General features: G+C 39.9%; 1 protein-coding gene across 11 annotated transcripts in view; it reads right to left on the bottom strand.

The window, feature by feature from the left end:
* The window catches only part of SYNE1 (spectrin repeat containing nuclear envelope protein 1), a 479,589-nt gene that overhangs the window by 449,758 nt on the left and 11,393 nt on the right, over window positions 1-18,438 (bottom strand). For all 11 annotated transcript variants that reach the window (XM_075924462.2, XM_075924463.2, XM_075924461.2 and 8 more), the window contains exon 2: window positions 12,991-13,283. In XM_075924462.2, coding sequence (XP_075780577.2) covers window positions 12,991-13,057 — 67 coding nt within the window. In that variant the 5' untranslated portion in view covers window positions 13,058-13,283. The remainder of the gene's footprint in view (window positions 1-12,990; window positions 13,284-18,438) is intronic.

The raw sequence follows: 18,438 nt of genomic DNA on the forward strand, positions 1-18,438 counted from the left end.
ATGGGGAACCTCAGGCCCAGGGGCCAGATACGGACCTTGGCTTGCCAGGATCCAGTCCCAGGGCTCCCCTCCTAGCACTAGGGATCCTGCATCTTCTCAGGGACTGGAGCACACAAAATCTACTAGCTTGGGCCCCACTAGGATCTGGTGTGCAAGGGGAAAGTGGGGAGTGTCTCTCTCCTTCTCAGTCAGGGGCTACGTCAGTGAGGGTTTGGGTATGTTTGTTTGGATTGGGGTTTTTTTTTGGCTTCTCACTTGTGTGCGGCCCCCATGGGTCATTGGCCCCCAACCCAGAAAAGTTTCCCTGTCTCTGAACTAAAACCTATGTATCAAAAGTAACATACAAAATCTGATGAAACAATAAAGAAGTTACATTAAGTAATACACCTACACACCAATTAATATACATGTTCTATATAACGATAGTTCAGACAACACTTCACAATGGTATAAACCAATGCCTAGATAGTGGAATAACAAGAATATTATAAAATTGATAAGACAGAGTTTTACACAGCACCTTAACTCGAAATGAGATACGCAATTTGAACTACACAAATTGCATATTTTATTTCAATGATATTTCGAAATAGCTTATTTCGTCATTTGGCACTGTCTACACAGTGCCAAATTTCAAAATAAAGCACTATTCCAAAATGTCCCTTACTCCTCATAAAATGAGGTTTACAGGGACATCGGAATAGCGAGCCCGAAATAATGAGCTTGCTGTGAAGACATGGGATAGCTATTTCGGGATACTTCAGTATCCTGAAATAGTGTTGCAGTGTAGACATAGCCTTGGTGAGGACTTTGTAGTAGGGGGTTTTCCTCACAGGAAGTTTTTGTGCTTTGCTGGTTGTAGCCTGAAAAATAATTTGTTTAGATAATAAGATACCCTCCCCCCTCAAAAAAAAAAACATACTCTCCTATCTCTTCCCTCTCTTAACTCTTGACATTTCTGTCTGATCATTTTTACACAAGGCTAAATCTATGTCTCCTCTTCTGGTCTTTCTAAGTACCCCTCCCAGGTGTAAGGCCTCTTATCCTCACTGTTCCTGGAGTGGGATTCCACATTCTCTCACTCAGATTAGATTCCAGCTTGACATGTTCGTTTGGAAGTCTTCCTAGGTTTGGCCTCCAGAAGTCTATCTTGGGGAAGCTAAGGCCAGAGGTTGATACAGTGACCAGAAAGTTTCTTCATACAAAAGTACTGTTTAATCTTAAAAGCAGAAATATAGCAAAGCATAAGAGAAAAGTATTCTTGCAACAATATAACAGTACATACACACACACATATATATATGTGTCTCACACCTCAGGGCTACCATCCCCTAGAAGTTTAAGAACAGCTGACTTCTGATCCCTTTTTTCTTTCAGCCTGTATGCTGGAAACTGCCCCTTATAACTGCCTCCTCTTTTCTCGTGGGAGCTTCTTCTTAAACTATTTCAAGTCCTTTTCTTAACTCTTGCACATTTATCTGGTGGATACTTCCCTATAATCATTGTGTTGCTTTTCTGTTAGTTCCCTAACAGACTTGTTAGTGACATAAATCAATATATACATACCCATATAGTAAACATATGTCCTCTACCTATATAGTCAGTCATACAGTTGAACTGTTCCAGTAATCAAGTCCCATACAGTATTCATAACTATTACAGATCAGCCCCACAAACTTCTAACAAAGCTGGAAAAAAATTACTAAATGTGGACTAAGCCAGAATAAAAAATACCCGTGACGCTAGATCCACCTAAGACAACTCAATTTAAAATAATGGCACAGTTGTGGACTCTATGTTATGCACTGTATTTAAATGTTAATATATTGTAAAACAACTTTCTGTTTACTGTATTTTAAGATACACATCTTACTAATAAAGATACAAATTATCTTTTCTAATTTACTGTATGCAATTAAACTTGCGATTAAAGCTCTGAAAAGGAAAAGAGGGTATGGAGCAGTCAGTCTGCAGACTCAAGCAAGCATATAGCACTGAGTCAATGTACATGCAGTTCATGTTTTAAAAGTTATTCTTGCAACCCTGAGAGATTTTCTTTTATGGGAATCTTGAATTCCACAAAAGCTGATGGTCCTTGCCTGGGAATGCTTCCTTCTCATCTCACATAAGAATGAAAATTCATGGGTTTTTTTCAAACCTTGATTGATCAAATATACTTTGAAGTGATCTATTTAGATACATAGTATTAGCAATAAATAAAAGCCAGTGTGAGTAAAAAACACCCCAGAACTTTGGGAACTGATTCACAAAAGAGAATATTTGTGTCAGAAACTAGAATAAATCATTTTGTTCCAGTAACTGTGGTTTACAAACAATACTTTTTCCAGTAAAGATAGTCTATGACAAAAATTATCAGTACTAGATGAATGTTTTCATTTTCTCTGAAGTACATTCTTTGCACTCTATTATCATCAAAGCCAGTTAATAGTAATAAAACTTTTAATTTCCACCAAAGTATAAATCAAGGCTACAGAAACACAGTAGAATGTCTTGATTAAGTTTTTTTCCTTAACTATATAGGAGTCTTTTATCTCAGTAGAGCTGTTTTGATGCTTTATTAATTGTAACAAAAGACAAAAACCATGCTGTTTTGTAATTTCCAGTTTCTCCATTAGAAAAAAAGTCATCACACAAGCAAAAATCCAAAAAGGAATGGTATTTACTGAACACACAATTGTAAGTCCAAATAAGACAGACATTACGTGCAAATGGTTCTCTGCAGGAAACAACTTGCAGGAGGCACCTCTACAAAAATAAAGATTAATTTTATTAAACTTGTAATAAACTCTTTTAAACACAGTTAATGAACTAGATATTACAATGATATTGTGAATGATCACAGTACCTTAATCTGTCAGAAAAAGGTGATCTGAAAGACAGCTATAGTACTTTATATATTTGCCCTTTAAGCCCAACTCTATTAAAAAACTATGCTATATTATCCCTGCAGTTCTGATGCAGAAAAGAGGTGTTACTCACATTAATAACCAAAAATGTGCTACTTTCATTCTTAGTAAACATACTCAACTTAACAGTTTCCTTCATAGTTGATACTTTTTTGTTCACACGTAAGTCTCAAAATATCAACTCCTTCGATTCCGTCAGCATAAATGACTGCCAGTTTTATGGCAATGTTTTATAGCAACAATGAGCCAAAATAATGACATTGTGGCCGAGTGGAATTTTAATTATTTTCTGCCCTGAAAAAAACAATTTGCCCCAACAGTTTTACACTGTGAAGAAGTAGGTTCTCAGATAATTTTTTACTCAATGGAGAAATATTTTTTCTTACATTACACTCTATAAATAGCCAGAAGGAAGAGCATAAGTTAACTAGCCAAGCCTTTTTTGAGAACTATGCTAACATTATAAGTACAGCTAGGGAAGAAGAAAAAAAATTAAATAGAAACATCTTGACTTATGCACAGCAATTAATTCAAAGATGAAAAGAAATAGGAAATGACAAATGAAAAGAGCAAAACCAGTGTTTCTATAGCACCTAGCACAGTGTCCATAGTTGCTCTAGAGTCTCTAGGTGCTACACTATTGCATATAATAAATAGTAATAAAGACTTAGTTTGGCAAGATGCTCAGCCCCTATTCAACAAAGCGCTTAAAGCATGTGCTTAACTTCAAGACTTAGTCCAGTGCCTTCAAAGAGGGAAAAGAGCAAAAGCTGCAAGATTGTTGGAGGCAGAGGCTATATCTAGACTGCAGGCTTCTTGCACAAGAAGCTTTTATCAGAAGAAATCTTTTGCAAAAACTTCTTGCGCAAGAGCACATCCACATTGCAAATGCACAACAAAAAAGCAATGCACTTTTGCAAAAGAGAGCATCCAGACTGCATGGACGCTCTCTCTCTCGATTGCTATGCACAGAATGGCCCCCAGGGCACCTGTGCTTTTTCCTCTTTCTTCTTTTTGCCCAAAAAAGCCCCTCTTCCCCATCCACACACATTTTTTTGTGAAAGTTGAGGAGTACGGGATCTGCCGAAAAAGCCCCCGCTGTCGGCAGAAACATGGCAGAACCGCAGCTACACTTCACTTTCACTTTCAACACTCAGCCTGATGGGCACAGCGTCAGAACGTGAGTATGCAAATGAAGCCCAGGATATTTAAATCCTGGGCTCATTTGCACTTCCGAAGTGCTTGATTTGCATCCCTTTGTTAGCAGAAGGATGCAGTCTAAACATAGCTAGTGTACCCACTCTTTGGAAAGAATATCCTGACTTGTGAATCAAGCACAATGTCATATAGAGCACTGAAATTAGAGCACATCATATAGGTTCTAAGCTTTGTTAAATATAACAAATAAAGAATACACTTGAGTGAAATTTTTACTACCCAGATGTTCTGAAGTTATCAGCTCTATTTGATATATTTAAAATCCATCTCATTACAGTGTACTTTGGTGCTAGCTTTAACTTCTAAAATTATAAAATGCACTCATGTTGCTATAAAAATGCAATACATTGCCTTATACACAGTAGAAACCAATGTAATTAATAAAATTATAATCTCAAAATATTGTATTTGTATTTTTAATGAATATAGCAAGAAGGAGCATATATGACAATACTGTAGCAGCATCTACCTTTTATCTACTAAGAGTAAATATAGAAATAAACTCAAGTGGTGTCAAATGTAAGAAGCCCCTTGCCATTAAAAATGAATATATTAGATTCACAGAAAGTACATTGAATATATAAACATGAAAGCTTTCTATCTGCATCTATACAAAGGCAAAGTTTTAAAAAGAGAATAATAATCTAATTCAAACACCTCTTACAATATACCTGTTTGCATTATAAGTTTCTAATTAACATTTTTGCTTTCAAAATTTTGTTAGGGAAATACTAAGTTTACCCAGACCATACATAAAATATACTTACAAATGTTTATTCTGATTTTTGCTATAAAACAATGAATTATTGGGATTTTTCTTTTTTGCCATTCTATAAAAGTTTAGTGAAGGTTCCCAAAACTGACAGCAGGAAACCAACACAAATGTATCCTCCTCAAGATCCACATCAACCCAAGTCCATAAGGTCACCTGCAAATTCAGTAATTTGAAGCATGGATAGCACATAAAACCGAAAGCAGAGCATACAGTAAAATACACAATTATACAGATCAAAAGAAGAACACACTAACACTTAAAAAAAATGAAGCAAAACAGGATCATGGGCACTAGATGACTGAGCATGCTGGACCATAAACAAAAGATGGTAGCCGTTCAGCCAAGGACAATGTTATTCCTGACATAATAGTACAATACTACAATACATTTGCTTGGCAGGAATGGTTCACAACACTGCTGTCTCTGACCTCACATTTGCCCCTGATTTTATCATCAATACAATTATTTACTTAAATATTTAAACAAGTTATGAAAGCAGACAGAATTTTACCTTTAGCTGCTAGCCAAGAAAACACTGCCTTAGTAGACTGATAGCAGATTTACTTCTAGAAATACTAATTTCACAAGTGCCATTATCATTTTTTTCTTAGTCCTGGCCTCCCACCTAGCAATAATGAACAATTAGTGAAATGTAATGTAAATGTGGGGTAAGGGCATTTGTGTAGGTAGTTATGTATATTTTTGTCATATCTGTACAAAAATGTCTATATTTAGAGAGAATCTTCTTTTTCCTGTATCTCCTTTATTAATCAAATGATTTTGATTAAATTTGAAATTGAGTCATTTTTTTCTTTTTTAGAGGCCTCTCGTATCATGAGGCCCTCGGTTGTATCTTATTTATCTTATGAACTAATCCATTTTATGCTGGCATTGACTTGAACAGACTGAAAGTTTTACATTCTGCATCCACCATAATTACTCTTCCAAGCTCAAAATAACTGACAACTTAAAACAAAGAAAGCGTCTTTTGTTCTCTCTGAAGTTTCTTGAGGTGGTTATTAGTAATTCAATCCACATACAATATGTACTTTGGGTATTCAAATCGTAGACATAAGGATGCCTATTCAGCTACAGGCAGATCTTCAAGTTAACCTGATGAACCACAGCACACATTGGCACTGAACACAGATGGAGTTCCAGCACCTTTCTGTCCCCCAGTTGTTCCCAGGGGCCCTTTTAACGGCCCAGGATCACCAGTAAACAGCACAGTCCTGCCATGACAAGGAAAAGCACCATCCCACTCCAACATCAGAGCAGGAACAGAAGAGGGTAGGATTCCGTTACTCAAGATTTCCTATTAGGTACTGAGCACCCTCCGCTAAAACTGTTCAGTATCTGGCAGGAGCAGGCCCTGGGATTCAGTGTAATTAGGCCAAGCACATAGCTCTGCAATCCTTCACATTCCTGTCTGTCCTCACATGGCTGTATTTGAATTGATTAAGATGAGAGAGATAGGATAGCTGTACTTTGTAAGGGGCAAAGGGAGTCTGCGCTGCAGATTGTCTGCTCATCTATAATGAAGGACCACAGTCTATAAAAGGTTTGTGCTCAAACTAATATCAGTCGCACCAAAGGTGAAATATTTATTTTACTACTGCAGCAGAAGCCAGATATGGCATCCCAACAATGTCAGGCTCTTCGTTTAAAAAGCAAGGAAGTTAGAAAGCAATTTTTAAAGTTATGATGATGATTCCAAAATTCATCAACAGCTCTATGTTTTCTTCCCCTCTACTACATTTTAATATAAAATTGTTATGTTTTTGTTTGATGCCTTTCATGAGTCTAAATAGCAAAGTTATTATAGTAATCTTTGTAACAAGTAGAGCAGATTTTTTTAGGACTTAAAAAATTAAAATATAATGTAAAAATCGTGGCACAAATCAACAGGGATATCAGGATTAAATAGTTCACAAATGTTTAAAAATCACCAATTTTTAGGAGAAGGTACAACAACTTGACCATTAAGATACAAGATCTCAAGAGGTATTTACACAGAGCTACTAATTAAGTATCATTTGCAACAGCACCTTTCTTCATCACTTCAGTGGTACAAGCAGGTAATACCGCAGACACGATAAGAACGTGAGAACAGGCATACAAGGTCAGATCAAGGGTCAGTCTAGCCCAGTATCCTGTCTTCTACCAAAGTCTGGTGCCAGATATTTCAGAGAGAATGAACAGAACAGGACAATTATAGAATGACCTATTTCCTGTCATCCAGCCCCAGCTTCTGCCAGTCAGAGGTGTAGGGACACCAACAGCATGGGCATGTTTTCCTGATAATTTTTGGCTAATGGCCATTGCTGGACCTATCCTCCATGAACTTAACTAATTCTTTTCTGAATCCAGTTATAATTTTGGCCTTCACAGGATCCTTTGGCAACGATTTCCACAGGTTCACTGTGTGTGCTGTTTTAGAGAGGTAGCCATGTTAGTCTGTTTCAGCAAAAACAAAAAAACCCCGTTGCCAGCTTTGTCCACATATTCATTCTGCTGATACCATTATTGGACCTAACCAAGTGAGTTATAAGATCAAGAACACATATTCCTGCGCATCCAGAAATATAATCTATGCTATCATGTGCCGAAAGTGTCCGTCTGCTATGTACATTGGACAAACATCTCAGACACTTCGCCAAAGGATTAATGCCCACAAAACAGATATCAGACAAGATCACAAAGAGAAAACAGTTTCTTGCCATTTTAACCAGAAAGGACACTCTCTCAATGACTTGACCACCTGCATTCTGCTACAAAGACCTTTTACATCTGCACTTGAAAGGGAATCCTCTGAACTGTCATTCATGTTAAAATTCGACACTTGCCAACAAGGACTTAACAAACATTTGAACTATCTCACCCATTACCAAGACAGTTTCCCCAATTATCACCTCTAATACCATTAACTCACAAACATCCCACTCTCCCTACCTCTAATATCATCAATTCACAGACACTTACCTTCCTTCCTTTCCCCCCCCCCCCGCATCCCCCTCCTGTTCTGCAATGTGATTTGTCCTTTTCATATTTGTTCATTTTTTTAATTGTATCCTTTGGTATATATGGTTGTGACTACTTTCTTCCACTATTTGATCTGAGGAAGTGGGTCTGGCCCACGAAAGCTCATCATCTAATAAACCATCTTGTTAGTCTTTAAAGTGCTACATTGTCCTGCATTTTGCTTCAAAAAGGATACCAGTGGCTCTTTAAAGTCTAACAAATTTATTAGGGTATTAGGATATAAGTTTTAATGACGTATAACTCACTTCCTCAGATGTTCCAAAGAACAAAAAAGGATATAGATATGGGAGTGTGACATCAGTGCTAATTAAATCAGAGTGGATGGGTGTGCTCTGTGAAGGAGTACTTCCTTATGTTTGCTTTAAACTTGCTGCTTATTCATTTCATTGGGTGACCCTTAGACTGTATTAAATGACAGACTCAATAACACTTCCTTAATCACTTTCTCCGTGCCTTTCTTAATTCTGCAGAGATCTTTTGTAGATCTTGATTTTATATCACGTGTACGTAGTCATTGCTTTTCTAAGCTAAATGATCCCAGTCTTTTTAGTTTCTCTTCACATAGGAGCTATTCCGTTATTCCATTTCCCTAATCATTTTTATTGCCCTGTGTGGTACTCTTTCCAATTCTAATGTACCTATTTGAAATGGGGCAATCAGAATGGCATACAGTATTCAAAGGATATTTTCAGTTGTATTTTCTTTCCCCTTTCTAATGTTTCCTACCATTCTATTAGCTTTTTTGACTGTCACTGCAAATTGAGCACCTATTTTCAGAAAAATATTCATGGTGACTCCAAGATCTCTCTCCTGAGTGATACAAAATAATGAGGTCTAAATTAGCTGTATGTATATTAGGGAGTAAACATGCATTTAAAATGTAACCATGTAACCACTAAAAATTATAGAAGTTATACAGTTATACGTGCTACTTAAATAAGCTTTAAACTGCAGAGCCTGCTGCGAAGTCTCCACCCCAGCAGCAGGGCTGGTAAGCTGAGGCATGGTTTCCCTTTACAAAAGCTGTGCTGATTCTTCCCCAACATATCATGTTCATCTTTGTGTCACAGATTTCTCTTGTTTACTATAATTTCAACCAATTTTTCTGGTATTGAAGTTAGGTTTATAGGTCTGTAATAGCCAAGATCACCTCTGGAGCCTTTTTTTTTTAAATGGGGTTATGTTAACTATCCAGTCATGTGGCTCAGAGGCTGATTTATGCAATAGGTTACATACCTTAGTTAGCGATTCTGTAATTTCCTATCTGAGTACCTCCTGAACCCATAGATGAATACCATCTGGTCCAGATGACCTATCACTGTTTAATTTATCAATCTGTTTCAAAACCTCCTCTACTGGCCCCTCAATCTAAAACACTGCCTAATATTTGTCACCTAAAAAAGAATGGCTCAGGTATTGGAATCACCCTCATCAACTCTGCAGTGAAGACAAATACAAAAAATTGATTTAGCTTTCCCACAAAAGCCTTATCTTCCTGGAGTGGTCCTTAGCACCTCAATTGTTGAAATGGCCTCACTGATTGTTTGGTAGGTTTCCTGCTTTTGATGTACTTAAAAACGCTGTCACTCTGTGTGTCTGTTGCTAGTTGCTCCTCAAATTCTTTCTTTAGGTGGATGGGACTTATAAATTCCCATGTGTGGTGTTTTAGATGCTGTTTGTAATTATTAGAACTGGGAGCACTGGCTGTTGGGAATCTAGAAGCACAGGAAACAGGAAGGAGGGGGGAGGAGATGGGCCAGGCCTGCGTGAGAGCTACAGAGGGGAGCAGCAGCAGCTTTGTAAAGAGGTTTCACCTTTGGTAAATAAAGGCCTGTTGAAGTTTGTTACTACCTTGCTTGCATGATACAACACCATGCAGTTTATAGATACTTCCATTTTGTGACTATTCCTTTTAATTTTCATTTAATTAGCTGCCTCATTTTTGTGTAGTTCCCCTTCCTGACATTAAATGTTACTATAGTGGACTTCTATGTGCTTTTCTCCCCTAAAACAGTGTTATTTTTAATTATATTATAGTTGCTATTACTAAATGGTTCAACTGCATTCGCCTCTTGGACCTGATGCTGTGCACCACTTAGAATTAAATCAAGAACTGCCTTTCCCCTTATGGGTTCCAGAACTAGCTGCTGTAAGAAGCAGTCAAATGTTGTATGGAAATTTTATCTTTGAATCCTGTCCTGAGGTGCCATGTACCCACTCAATATGGAAACAGCTGATATCCCCCATTATGACTGGGTTTTTTTCTGTTTTTGTGGCCGCTCTAATCTCCCTGAGCATTTCACAATCACCGGGCAAGTTGCTGGTGGAATATTCTTATTGCTATAATCTTATTTTTCTAGTATCGAGTTTCTACCCATCCAGAGTCTATAGTACTGCTTGATTCATTTAAGATTTTTACTTTATTTGACTCTGTACAGAAATTTGGTGGAATTGTGATAATCAGTGGGATACAGTAATACCAGGTATTCCACCAAATTTCTGTGATGCTATTTTATATCAGTCTGTATCCTCATTTAATACTGGGACTCAAATTCACTCATCTTAGCATTTGGACTTTTAGTGTTTATATCTTGTAAAATTTGTTAATAGTTGTCTGCTTTCATGTGATTTTATTGAATAAGCCTCTTTCCTTGCACTGCTTCTCTTCAGTTCCTACCTGTACTTTATCTATTTTTACCTTCGCCTCTTTACTAGGATATAGAGAATCCCTTTTAATAAACTCCCCTAAGGGATGTACCCACAAATTTTTTGTTCCTCTATACCCATCACCTTTCCCACAGCCCTTAGTTTAAAAACTCCCATATAACCTCTTTTAATTTTACATGACAGCAATCTGGTTCCTCTTTGTTAGAGCTGAAGCCAGTCCTTCCTGTATAGACTCCTCCTTTCCCAAAAGGTTCCCCAGTTCTTAATACACCCAAATCTTTCCAACCAATATCATTGTGTCCCTTACAAATTAATATCCTGCTTTTCTGCCTCTCTCACTGGCCTTGTGTGCCAAAAAAAGAAGTATTTCAAAGAATGCTATCATGGATGTCCTAGATTTTAATCTCTACCTAGCAGCCAAAATTTGGCTTCTAGAATATCTCTTCCTGTGCCACTGGTTCTTACTTATTTCATGACACTAGTTCCTCCCCAGCACTGCTCTCAAGACTTTCTAGATGTCTTCAGAGATCCATAATCTTTGCACCGAGTAGACAATCAACACACGGTTCTCCCAATCATCACAAACACACTAATCTTTATTTCTAATGGTTGAGTCCCCCCCATTAATATTATATGTCTCTTCCTAATAACTGGGGTTACCTTCCGGGGGGGAGTATCCTGTTTGAGGGAATATTATGACATCATCTGGAATGATACACTACACTGCACTAACCACTACTCACCATCATGGTTTCTCCACTTCAAAACAAGCACCTTCATTGATTTTACCCCATGCTGTCCCTCATTCTTAGGAAAAGCTGCCTGTAAACTCCCATACCACCTGATTGTCCTGTTTTTTGACAGAGGGACTAAGGTTAGAAATGCCACCATGGCTGTACACTCAGAAATAGGGGGGAAAAGACAGGAGAAGAAAGGAAGCTTCAAAATATAGAAAATATAGATGGTACTATGCACTGGTCTTTTTAGGTCTATAGACATTTTCTGTGTTGAGCAACTGCAAGATTAGAGTTTGATTCTGAAATATTAAAGTTAATGGGAGGTTTTCCACTGACTTGAGTGGGAGCAGGGTTGATCCATTAGTCCCTAAATGTCACCTCAGAGCTGGTAAAAAAAGTGCTGCTAAGAACGTGTTCACATATGGTTCATAAGTACTTTTGAATACATGCATTATATTTTTTTAAAATTTCTATATTAAATGGCATTATTTTACATTTTTTAACCATAAAAAGTTTTAATGAACATTTTCATTTCATTTAGTCATGCTTGTTTGTGATACAGAGAACTTAAATAAATGTATTAATTTCTACCTGATGACAACTGCTAAAATAACCAGAAGTCCCTTGATTCATAAGGACATCGAATCAGACAACACCACCACTTAGGATGTGTCTACACTGCACCATTATTTCAAGATAACTAGCATTATTTTGAAATAACAATGTGAGTGTCTACACAGCCATGCTGTTATTTCGAAATAATTTTGAAATAATTTCAAAATAACGGATGGTTTATTCTAAAATCTGTAAACATCATTGCAACAGGAATAACGCCTATTTCGAAATAGCTGTTTCAAAATAAGGCATGTGTAGATGCTCACTGCTGCTATTTCGAAATAGCTCCTCCCCAGGGCCATTCTAAGTTATTCCTCCCCAGTGCCTCCTGGGGCTCTAAATCAAGATAGCACATCTACGTTAGGGAAGCCTGCCTCGGACTAATTTTGAGGCTTTCCTGCAGGGTAGAATGCTATTTCAAAATAAGCTATTTCAGAATAACTACTCCAGAATAGTTTATTTCTAAATAGCCATGCAGTGTAGACGTACCCTTAGTCTCTATGCCGTAAATTCTTCAGCACTTCAGCTGGGTTTGTAACAATACCCAGCACAATGAGACCCTAATCTGGTTTGGGGCTTCTAGACATTATTGTAATAGGAATCATTTTAAAATATTGTATTAATTGAGTTCTCTTTATCTGTAGTGCTCAAAGCAGACAAAGTATCTTTATCACCATTTCACATATGTGGAAACTGAGGTACAGACAGCTGAACTGATTTTTCCCAAGGTCACAGAGCAGGCTGGAGCAAAGCCCTGCTGTCCTATCCAATGGGCCATGCTGCTTAATGCCTTATGCTTTTAAACATCATTAATAATGTAATAATGGAGGAAACATAACAAGAAATCTGCAGACACATCAGAAGCAAAAATCTTCCTATAGATTAGTTTACAACTGTAGGCCTTTGAAAGTATAAATATTTTAAAATGATTTCCTGGTTTTGAACAGTATTGTATTTGTTGTCTATATGAATAGATGACACATACAGCCATTCAGAATCAGTCGCTTACCTTGAAGCCTTTGCATAACATTGGCAATATCTCTGGAAGATCTCCCCACTAGCCTCGAGGCAGCCATGGTTTCTTTGCAGAAAAAAACCCGTTCAGTGACAGAATCTCCACACCAAGCCGCAGACCTCAACAGGATGGAGAGTTTGGACTACTTCCTTTTAGAAATCATCACTTAGCTTCAGCACAGCGTGCATCCAATGAGTCACAGCAGCCTTTTCCCCCAATGAAAACACAGTACTTGCTCGCAATGATTGTGCTATTGCACTGTCCTTTCCTCAAGAGACCTCGGAAACCTGAAAAAAGAAAGCCCCAAGCTTTAGAGAAACCTGCACCAGTTCCTGTAAAACTAAGAACCATAATCTTATTAGCTGTTCTAACACATAAAGAGTGCCATATACCCTATTGCTCAAGCCAGAGACACAATTAACACTGAAAGCCTGGTTGGCAATCACTACTACCACTGAAAGTGCACAAACAAATTATTAAAATTAACTGAACACATGCCAGACATTGATACTCCAGTACATCAAATATTAAAATACTCTTACTTCTAAAGGAAGAAATATCAAGTCCTTGATAAAACTGAAATGGTTTAAAACTATCGTTATATTTCATTGTTTTAAAAAGAACAGGTAATAACTGTTAATCAGTAATTCTGCTAGATTTCTGTCAAGAATCTGAAATATCTCACTTTACTTCGGTGATTTAAAAAAAAAATAACAATGTACAAGTAATAACAATGCAATGTACAGTAAAGTTGCTTTTTTGGTCACTTGGTACAAGATTTGAAGTGTAATTAACAATACAGATCTTTAATTCACCACTGTTACTCCAGTTTTAGGCTAGTGTAACTCTACTGAAATCAACAGACTTACATCAATATACAATGGCGCTGTTAGAGCAGCAAATTGGACCTTCAAAATACTACTGTAAAACAACATCCTGACTTCTGAACAGCAAGACAGGACTTCCAGAAACTTTTGTTTTTCAGTGGAAAATAAATTAGTAGATATAATATTGTTTCCTACTTTGTTTTATCCATAGTACGCGCACACAGCCCCACCGCCCTACCCCCCACAACACATACAGAGTATGTCTACACTACAAATTTAATTCGAACTAACAGCCGTTACTTCAAATTAACTTTGATAGGCGCTACACATGCAAACCGCTAGTTTGAACTTAATTCGAACTAGCAGAGCACTTAATTCGAACTAGGTAAATTTCATTCTACGAGGACTAACGCCTAGTTCGAATTAAGTAGTTCGAATTAAGAGCTGTGTAGCCACTTAATTCGAACTAGTGGGAGGCTAGCCCTTCCCAGCTTGCCCTGGTGGCCACTCTGGGCCAAACCAGGGAAACTCTTCTGCCCCCCTCCCGGCCCCGGAGCCCTTAAAGGGGCATGGTCTGGCTATGGTGCTTATACCAGGTGCAAGCCTGCCAGCACCTAGCCAGCAGACCCTGCACCTGGCACAGCATGAGCCAGCCACCCATTGCCACCCAACCCTCCGCCTCTTCCTGGGACTAGGCTGGTGGCTCCCAGAAGCCTGCCTGGGACCGTAAGAAGTGGGTGCACGCCTGGTCTAGTGCAGAGATTGTGGACCTCATCCAGGTTTGTGGGGAGGCCTCCAACGTCCACGACCTCCGCAATAGGCACAGGAAAGAGGACATCTAGGGCAGGATAGCTGCCAGCCTGGCCACCAAAGGCCACATGTGAACCCAGGAGCAGGTTTGCATGAAAATCAAGGTGGTCCAGTGAGATCCCTGACCCTGAGCCCTGAGCTTAGAACATAAGAACGGCCGTACTGGGTCAGACCAAAGGTCCATCTAGCCCAGTAGCCTGTCTGCCGACAGCGGCCAACACTAGGTACCCCGGAGGGGATGGACCAAAGACAATGACCAAACCATTTGTCTCATGCCATCCATCTCTAGCCTTCCACAAACCAGAGGCCAGAGGCCAGGGACACCATTCCTACCGCCTGGCTAATAGCACTCCATAGACCCAACCTCCATGACTTGATCTAACTTCTCTTTAAACTTTTAGCCTTCACAGCCTCCTGTGGCAAGGAGTTCCACAGGTTGACTATTTGCTTTGTGAAGAACTTTCTGTTATTAGTTTGAAGCCTGCTACCCATTCATTTCATTTGGTGTCCTTTAGTCCTTCTATTATGGGAACTAATGAAGAACTTTTCTTTATGCACCCTCTCTACACCACTCATGATTTTATAGACCTCTATCATATTCCCCCCTCAGTCTCCTCTTTTCTAAGCTGAAAAGTCCTCTCTTCATATGGGACCTGTTCCAAACCCCTAATCATTGTAGATGCCCTTTTCTGAACCCTTTCCAAGGCCAAAACATCTCTTTTGAGGTGAGGAGATCACATCTGTACACAGTGCTGAAGATGTAGGCGTACCATAGTTTGATACTTCCCCTCCTCCTTCTTCCCCTGGCTTCCTCCTTCCCCCTCCCCCCCTCTCTCTTCCCCTCTCCCACCTCCTTGTCCCAGTCTCCCCAGAGGTTAATCCCCGCCCCCCACCCCAGTTTTGTTAAATAAAGAGAGTTTCTATTTTTGAACACTCGTGTCCTTTATTTTTTACATCAGGAAGGGGGGCTAGAGAGGTGTAAGTGGAAGGAGGCGAGGGAGGAATGGGGTACGAGCCCCCGATGGGGAGGACTGGGGTGGCTCTGCGGGCTTCTCGGGGTGGAAGCTCTCCTGCAGGGCCTCCTGGATCCTGACAGCCCCCCGATTTACCCCCCCGGATGGCAGCCTGCAACAAGTGCAGCCGGGTTGACTGCCAAATGTTGCAATGTACCGAGTGCAGGCACTCGGGGCACTCCAAGACAGGACTGCTTTGCTGTCCCTCATCGAGGTAGACAAGCAAGCGGGGAACCCTGAGAACTGTCTGTCCGGGGTGGAGGTCGTAAGCACAGCCCTCGGCTAGCCTGAGGCAGCAGCTCCACGCTCTCAGTCCTAACCTGATGCCCTGCCGGCACCTGTTCCGGCCAGCCTTAACTTTGGTTCAGGGTCCACTCAACGTGGACATGCTAGTTTGAATTAGCAAAACACTCATTCGAATTAGTTTTTAGGTCTAGATGCACTAGTTCGAATTAGCTTAGTTCGAATTAACTAATTCGAATTAAGTTAGTTCGAATTAGTGCTGTAGTGTAGACATACCCACAGAGGCCTGCACACCCCTCTGACACAGCAGAACTGTACTTGACACAGAGCCTGGGAGTGGGTGGGAAAAATAATCTGAAGACCCAGTTTTGTATTCCCCTGATCCTGGAGCCAACTAGCAGCCAAAATGCCTCCCGCCATTACAGAAAACAGCCATTAGACTTTTCTACATTAGGCAGTCCTAGAATAGTCCTGTGGAGTCCATCTGACCACCATCTGAGGATTGCAAGAACACATCATATTACAGCTTCATCCTCACAGGGTGCATCTACACAGCACCATAAGTTGAAATAAGATATAGAATTTGAGCTACGCAAATTGTGTATCTTATTTTGATGTTATTTTTAAATAGATTATTTCAAAATTTGACGGCGTCTGCACAACACTCATTTCGAAATAAATTGCTATTCTAAAACATCCCTTACTCCTCGTGGAATGAGGTTTACAGTGACATCAGAATAGCGAGCCCATTATATTTTGAAATGGGCATGCTCAAAAGACATGCAATAGCTCTTTCTGGATACCTCCAGCATCCCAAAATAGTGCTGCAGTGTAGACATAGCCATAATGTCCCTTTCTGTCTTTGAAACATTGCCTACACCATTACGTCAAGAGAATCCCTGTCTGCCATTTTAGGGAAGGCCTTGGTCTTCTTTGCACTGCCAGAATAGTACACAGTGGATAGAGCAAAGACGGGCAGCAATTCAGCCCACTGTTCCTATTTGCAGTTGCTGTGGTCAATATTTTACACCAAAGAGTGTATGATTCTGCAGACCTACTTCTCTTAATCCTAACAGTTTTACATTAGTGTGGCTCCACTGATTGTACCTGTTTCTGGTTGCACCTGTTTCAGGGAGAAGGCAATCATGCTCTGCAATATTATCTATATGGTATTGCTGTACCAACACCAAGAAAATGTGAAACATGGATTCTGCTGGAACTGATTTGCTATCGTTTGGTACCATAATGTAGGCAAGGTGCAGGCACTTTTAATTACATGAATGTGGAGGCGCTCCAATCCAGGGCTCTCTGACGCAGTATTATAAACACCTCCCTACTTGTTTACTCTCCAGTTAAAAACATAAGTAATGTCCTGACAGTTACAAACAGTCAAAAGCTGGTGTGGATAGGTGGATGTTTCAACCAGGGAGAAACATGGTCAGAGAAACTGTGGGATGCAGCACACTCTAGTCTATACTACGACCTTACTAGGAAATAACCTCCAACCCAAGTGCAAATTCATAAGCAGTGCATCGATACTACCAAGCCCATTATTTCAAAATAATGGGCCATAGAATTCAAACTCTGTTCACCTGCTTTTCTTCAGGAGTAGCACTAACTCCAAAATAGTAATTTAAAAATAATGGTAGTGTGGATGTTCTGGTGCTATTTTGAAATAAATTACTCCCCAGAGTAATTCAAACTAATTACTCCCCAGTGCTAAATGGGGCTCTTGGACTAATTCTGAAGTTTTCCCGTAGTGTGGACATGCTAGTTCAAATGTGTTATATTGGGAGTTCTTAAGTCAAATTTAGTAATTTTGAAATAGTTTCCTATGGTAGAACTGGCCTAAATGATTAACTTTTAATATCTATATACACAGTTTATTAATGTATTTAGTGAGTAGTTCAATGATAGGCATATTAATTGAATTCACTGTATGTTTAATATTCAAATACAGGCAGTCCCCGGGTTACGTACAAGATAGGGACTGTAGGTTTGTTCTTCAGTTGAATCTGTATGTAAGTCGGAACTGGCATCCAGATTCAGCCGCTGCTGAAACTGACCAGCGGCTGACTACAGGAAGCCCGAGGCAGAGTTGCTCTGCCCTGGGCTTCCTGGAATCAGCCGCTGATCAGTTTCAACAGGCTGAATCTGGACGCCAGTTCTGACTTACATACAGATTCAACTTAAGAACCCCAGCAATCCCCAAGTCAGCTGTTGCTGAAACTGATCAGCAGCTGATTCCAGGAAGCCCAGGGCAGAGCAACTCTGCCTCGGGCTTCCTGTAGTCAGCCGCTGGTCAGTTTCAGCAGCGGCTGACTTGGGGACACCTGGGGCAGAGCAGCTAGGGCAGAGCAGCAGCTGAATCAGGACGCCTGGGGCAGAGCAGCTGGGGTGCTGCCAGGTTGGTCCAGTAGCGCCCAGAGCGGCGCTGCGGGACCAACCGGCAGTGCCCCAGCTGCTCTACCACAGGCGTCCAGAGAAAAGCCTGGTCTGCTGGGGGGGGGGGGCGCACTAGCTGCGCCCGCCCCCCCCTCCCAGCAGAC

The sequence above is a fragment of the Pelodiscus sinensis genome, chromosome 3, assembly GCF_052426305.1.
Source record: "Pelodiscus sinensis isolate ZL-2025 chromosome 3, ASM5242630v1, whole genome shotgun sequence".
Taxonomy (NCBI): domain Eukaryota; kingdom Metazoa; phylum Chordata; order Testudines; family Trionychidae; genus Pelodiscus; species Pelodiscus sinensis.